Source organism: Quercus suber, unplaced genomic scaffold (genome assembly GCF_002906115.3).
Source record: "Quercus suber isolate HL8 unplaced genomic scaffold, Cork oak 2.0 scaffold_183, whole genome shotgun sequence".
NCBI lineage: Eukaryota > Viridiplantae > Streptophyta > Magnoliopsida > Fagales > Fagaceae > Quercus > Quercus suber.
The window spans coordinates 1,133,067-1,140,080 of record NW_027069641.1 but is presented as its reverse complement, the minus strand read 5'-3'; the positions used below and the strand labels follow the sequence as shown (position 1 = coordinate 1,140,080).

Genomic DNA, 7,014 nt, shown 5'->3' with positions numbered 1-7,014 from the left:
CCAATATTTCTATCCAATCCGCCACTAGCGGGTTGGGAAAATTCCAATCCGCCACCAACCCACCAAGGTTTAAATCCAGCGGATTGGTTACAAATTTTGGCGGTTTCAACTCAGCGGGCATTTGTTGTTGTTTTCCCATTAAAAAAAAAAAAAAAATCTGTTATTGAAGTTTCAAATAATTTAAATGTAAATTTAATATTTATAATTATATTTATTTTAATTATATATCATACTTTGTGCTTTAATATAGTGAAACTTACACACTATACACCTTGCTTGCACCAAGTGGCTTAAATATACATATGAATTGCATGATGTAAATTAAATGTGTTTTTTACATGTGATGTTTAGAACTAATGCCTAAAAAATAATTGTATGACATTATCTTTTTAATAATAAAAAATTTATTTTTTGAGATTATTTTTGCTTGAATATTTTGCACATTATGTATTGCAGTCCATGAAAAGGCAGAACTATGCAGGTAAAACTAATGCTGAGTTGCCCCAACAAGAAGAAGATTTGGTCCCTCCCCCTCCCCACTTGTCTTTGACCCTTAGTTTTTTTTACTTGTTTTCACCTTTTGTCCCTTAGTCTTTTCCCAATTCCCCTTCCAACTCGTCAGCTACCCATACTTTTACTAGTTTCTTTAGTTGAACTTTTCTTAAAATATTTTATAGCTTTTACCTTCTAGTCATTCAAAAACCTTTTATTATTCAATATTCTCACACTTCAGTTTCTCTTCTTTAAAACTCTTCCTTCTAAAAGCGCATCCTAATAATAACAAAAATCATCTTCCTTAATAAAGAGCTTTATAATATGAAGTTATGAGAATTTTAATTAATCTTATGGTTATAATTTTCTTATTAAGTTACATTTCTATATATTTGATAGGTACAAACTTCTAATTAATTTCAAGCCACTTAAATTCTACAATTTATATGTGTATCTAATATTATGTTTTTTAAAATTTTAAATAACTTCATATTAGTAGATGGTTAAATAAATGAAATAAAATGGCAATTGCATGAAATTGAGAGAATTTAATTCAGTATGAAAAGATGGTTGTTTGTTTGTTTATTTTTATTTTTTTCATTTAATAAATCCCAATAAATTTATAAGGGCAAAGGAGCAGTTGATCAGTTGACTCAGTTTAGAGAGAGGCATATAAACACGAAGAATCCCACTTGCATTTGTCTTCAAAAGAAGAATACTCTATACCATGTCCTGAAAAATATCTTTCAAAGGGACTCCAATTGGTGCAGAAATAGACAAAAATATATAAATAAACAAAAAGCGATAGGCCCCATTGATCTTTCCAAACATACATCCCGTGAAAGGAAAAAAAACAAAAAAAGGATTCCATTGTCATTATTATTATTTTTTATGAATAAAAAAAAATGAGTAGGTGGCAATTAATGTGGAAATTCTACTTGTGTGACTATAGTAATACTCTACTTATTAGGTTTGGGGTCTTGTTGGAGTGCAGGAGGACCACAGTGAACCATAACTTTTCAACCATATGAGAGACTAATGAACCTTGAGTTACTAAGAAAGGTAACCTAGATGAATTCATATTCGAATTCAAACATTAAACCTCACACTTAGGATATTTTGTACATCACCCAAAACTATTAGACCACGCCTCAGTGGTTATTGTCATTATTATTACCCCTTGTCATCAAAGTCCGTGTAATCCAATTTATGAATTATGTTGGGACACAAATGTTGACATAATTTTGTATAACAACTCGCCACATGACAAGTTGTGATTGATAAGAATGTGTTAGTGAACCATATGGGGACACATTCTTATTAATTACAACTCGCCATATGGCGAGTTATGACACAAAATTGTACCAAAAATGGTGTCCCTTGCATAATTCCCAATTCATTAATTTAAGTTTAACTTTGAGTGGGTATCAGCAATTAGAGGCCTTTAAACACTGTCGGTCTTCACTTTACTGCTTTGATGGCTAATGGCTTCCTTCATTATTCTGAAACTTTTTTTGCTCCTCTCTGCAATTAGCTTGTCAAGAACATGGGATCTCAACTCTTCTTCTTCTTCCACAACTTCTCTGCAATATTCCCAATCTTTGTCTTCCATAAAATCTATCTGCAAAACCACACCATACCCAGAGGTCTGTTTTGATTCATTGAAGCTCTCCATCGGTATCTCAATTAATATCAATCCAAACATCATCACCTACCTCCTTCAAACACTCAAAAACGCAATATCCGAGTCTGAAAACCTTTCCAATCTGTTCTTGGATGCTGGACGCCACTCAAATATCATCGAAAAACAAAGAGGAACCCTCCAGGACTGCAAAGAAGTCCATCAAATCACCTTATCTGCTTTACAAAGATCAGTGTCCCGAATCCATGATGCACCCAATAATAAACAGAAACTAGCCGATGCAAGAGCTTACCTTAGCGCAGCACTCACAAACAAGAACACATGCTTGGAAGGCCTGGATTCAGCTTCGGGTCCTTTGAAGCCAAATCTACTGAATTCCATACATGACACTTACAAGCACGTAAGTAATTCTCTTTCAATTCTGTCTAGCCAAAACGGCCATACTAATAGGCGCCTCATGGACATGGGTGTTCCAACATGGATTTCAAGGAAATTAGGCAGTCGGACTCGGATATTGAAGAGTGAATACGACCATGTCCTAACTGTGGCTACTGATGGAACTGGAAATTTCACTACTATCACTGATGCTATCAATTTTGCTCCAAACAATAGCTATAATGAGAGAACATTTATCTATGTCAAACAAGGGGTTTATGAGGAAAATGTGGAAATCCCAGATTACAAGCCCAACATTGTTCTGCTCGGAGATGGAGCTGATGTCACTCTCATTACTGGTAACAGAAGTGTGGGCGATGGCTGGACCACTTTCAGTTCTGCAACTCTTGGTATGTTTAGCTAATTAATTCAATTGCTTGCATGCGTGCGTGCCTCTGTTTTACTTTTATATATCTAGGGAGTGGTTTGGATAGCTGAAACGCGTCTGCCTTTCAGCGTTTTTTTTTTTTTTTTTTTTTTTGGATAGCTGAAACGCGTCTGCCTTTCAGCGTTTTTTTTTTTTTTTTTTTTTTAGCGTATGAACAGTGCATTAGCTTATGAATGGTAACTCATACAGTTCATGCACGTGGATTGCACTATGCAGGAGATATTGTGCCCGTTTGGATTCAGCGTTTCCGCTGAATCCTGCGGCACGTTTTGCCTTTTTTTTTTTTTCAGCATGAACTGTAATATCATGTGACAGAGGACAAAGCACTGCGTGTGAACAGTAAAATCACTGTGTAGGGGACAAAAATTACTGTTTATGCATTGTTCATGTAATAAAAAATATTAAAAATGGGCCCCACGATACTATTCACACATTTAAAAATTATTTTGCTACAGTATTTTCAGTTTTCAGTTTTCAGTTTTCAGTTTCAGCAACAATAAGCTCAATCCAAACAGACCCATTATACACTGTTCATGCATTGTTCATGGGACTCACAATCACTTTATTCAGGAAAAAAAAAATGTTAAAAATAGGTTATATGATACTATTTACACATTTAAAAATTATTTTGCTACAGTGTTTTCAGTTTTCAGCAAAATAAATTGTATCCAAATGTACTAATATTTTGCGCCCTTCCCTCACACCTTTGAATGTTAATTTAGTCTTTTTAATTTGGGGGATTTTTAATCTTGTGAGTTCTAAGGTATAATACATAAACCAGAATAAATAGTCATGAAGTAGCCCCTTATTATTAATTATTTTTTAGCGCTATATATGATTTAATTTGTTAGGGGTAGATTGAAGTTATTAAGTGATATTAAGGATATTATAAATTTTACTACATGTGTATTAGAAAGTAGAGATGTTAGTGATCATAAAAAAATAAGTAATATTTTAATAATTTTACAAATTTTATTATATAACCTTTACAAGTTGACATGACAATAAATTTTTTTTTTTTTAGGAAACAATAATATTTATTAGAACACATATGAAAATAGTAATATTAGTGTTTTAAACCGAGTTTATAATATATTATATAATTAAAGTATGACTATAAAAGGACCTAACTTCTGTAGTTGTGGACTGAGATTATAAATAGCGGATACTAGACACATACAACTAATGCGGGATAAACATTTCTTTTTTTTTTTTTTTAGTAAATATTAATACTTATTAGAACACACACGAAAATAGTAATATTAGTATTTTAAACCAGATTTATAATATATTACATAATCAGAGTACAACTACAAAAGGACCTAACTTTTGTAGTTGTAAACTAGGGTTATAAACAGTGAACATTAAACAAACACAACTAATGTGGGATAAACATCCCCCTTTTTTTTTAAGTAAACAGTAATACTTATTAGAACATACACGAAAATAGTAATATTAGTGTTTTAAACCAGGTTTATAATACATTACATAATCAGAGTACAACTACAAAAGGACCTAACTTTTGTAGTTGTAAACTATGGTTATAAACAGCGGACACTAGATATACACAACCAATGTGGGATAAACATCCTTATTTTTTTTTTTTTTTTTAGTAAACAGTAATACTTATTAGAACACATACGAAAATAGTAATATTAATGTTTTAAACTGGGTTTATAACATAACCAAAGTACAACTACAAGAGAACCTAACTTTTGATTGATATGTTTCACAAACATAATAAATGAATGTCTTACTTGTATTTTGTGATTGGTGACTCATTAATTTATAAATATAATATAACAAAATTCGTAGTATTCTTAACATCACTTAAAAAATAATTTAGAAATTTCTTTTTATATGTTTTGAAGTGGTTCATTCATATTCCCAATTTGTAAGCTTTTGTACTAAAAAGTCTAAAATTAGTACTAACTTTAGAAAATTTCTAATATAAATTGAATGTCAGCGGTATCTGGCGATGGCTTTCTAGCACGAGACATATCTGTTGAGAATAAAGCTGGAGCAAAGAAATATCAAGCGGTTGCCTTAAGAATAAATGCGGATTTGGTTGCATTGTACAGGTGCTCCGTTAGTGGTTTCCAAGATACATTGTTTGTTCATTCCTTTCGACAATTCTACCGAGAGTGTGACATATCAGGGACTATAGATTTTATATTTGGGAATGCTGCAGTGGTATTTCAAGGATGTAAAATTGTGTCCAGGATGCCAATGCATGGCCAATTCACGGTTTTTATGAACTGTAACTAAAAAATAATTTTTTATTGTTTTCAGTTTTCAATTTTCAGCAAATTAAGTTGTATCCAAACGCACACTGAAAGGCCCAAAATCTCTCTACTCTCTAACATGTAATTCCATCAAGTAAGGAAAAAAAGAAAAAAGAAAAAAAAAAGCCCACTTAACAACTATGCATAAAGACCACAAGCCCACCTGTAGACTCCACATAATTAAACTTATATTTTTTTTTCTTTCTTTACTTTTCTTTCTTTGCACTTCATGTGTTTCCAGACCTATTCTTCTTGTTCTTTATTCTTCTCTTTTCCCTTTTACTTCAAGCCTTCTAGGTTTCTTTCAAGTTGGCTTAGCAATTGACATAACCTTACTTTGCATGTAAAACCATCAATACCTATAATACAAAGATAATAAATAATCGGTCACAAAATAGTATAAAAATCAGGCTAAGTGTTCGTTTAGAAAATGTTTATTTAGCTGAAGCTGAATTTTTTTTTTTTTACTAAAAGTATTGTAAATAAAGATAAAAGTTAGTGTGCGTTTGAGTTAGGATTAAAAATGAAAATTATTTCACTATTCAGCTTATTTTTGTTACTATTTATGGGCCCCACTACACTTTTTGGCACTATTCATGGATTCTACTGTACTAATTTAACTAACTTTTACATTTATTTAGAGTACTTTCAGCAATAATTTTTCAGTTTCAGCAAAATAAGCGGTACTCAAACGAACCCTTAGTTGAATAATATAATAAGACCCATGAATAGTACTAAAAAGTGCAGTGGGACCCATAAATAGTAGCAAAAATAATATGAAATTGCAAATAAATTGAAATTTTCAGTTTGTCCCAAACATACACTAAATATGTAGATATGAGATGACTTTATTGTATGTATTTCGCGCACATCACTATTCCCACACATTTTAACCCCCAACAACACAACATGAGTGGAAAACTTAAATATTTTCCATTCCCACCATTTTTCTATCCACCCCCCCCCCCCCCACTTTCCCATTCCCCTAAACAAACGAACCCTTAATCTTAACACTTTTTTTTTTTTTAAATAATGCTAGGACGTTTAATGTTGGCTAATTCTATAGACAGTCTATTTTAGGATTGTACACAACAATTTGTGGTGTACACCACTTTGGGATAGAACCCTAAAATAAACCCATTGCCATATTAGTGATGTTTATGGTCAACCAAGACATGTTACACCCTAAGGCCTAAAATCAATTGACTAACCAAGACATGTTACACCCTAAGGAGTCAAAAAATCTATAAATACCCCCATCCATCATCATCCAATGGATCCCTATTCCCCACTTTTTCCCCATATCAAATCTCTGTCAAAATACTTCCAGACCTTGATTTTGAGTTTTAAGAGTACGAGGACTGGTTTTGTGAGGGTTAGATTGAGTATTCTAATAATCATTTGTTGGAAATTTAATCCATAACTCACTATTTTTCAATCACACTCTAGAGCCATAACCACTCTTTATCCATCTCGTCAGACTTTTCTAGGGTTCATAGCCAAATTACTAAGGGTGAGTTTGGTTCATCTTTTTGATATTGTGCTTTTTGAAAAAGTGGAGGTTTTAAAAAGTGTGGTATGAAACTAGGCTTTTTGAAAAAGCTGAGTATTGGTAAAAGCTGTTAAAAATTGTTTTTTGAAAAAACTGAGTATTTGGCCAGCACTTATAAAAGTGGTGGTTTGAGTGATAAATTACCAAGAAGGGCAATGTATATATAAAAGAGTTTATTTCATATTTAAATTAACTACTTCATAATACTTAAATTAATTTG

General features: G+C 32.1%; 1 protein-coding gene across 1 annotated transcript; it reads left to right on the top strand.

The window, feature by feature from the left end:
• The first annotated feature begins 1,857 nt into the window (after positions 1 to 1,857).
• LOC112004286 (probable pectinesterase/pectinesterase inhibitor 12) lies at positions 1,858 to 5,225 on the top strand. Its single transcript, XM_065778437.1, has 2 exons — positions 1,858 to 2,919; positions 4,924 to 5,225. The coding sequence occupies exons 1-2, from the start codon at positions 1,977 to 1,979 to the stop codon at positions 5,223 to 5,225; spliced, it is 1,245 nt and encodes a 414-aa protein (XP_065634509.1). The 5' UTR covers positions 1,858 to 1,976.
• The last annotated feature ends 1,789 nt before the right edge of the window (positions 5,226 to 7,014 follow it).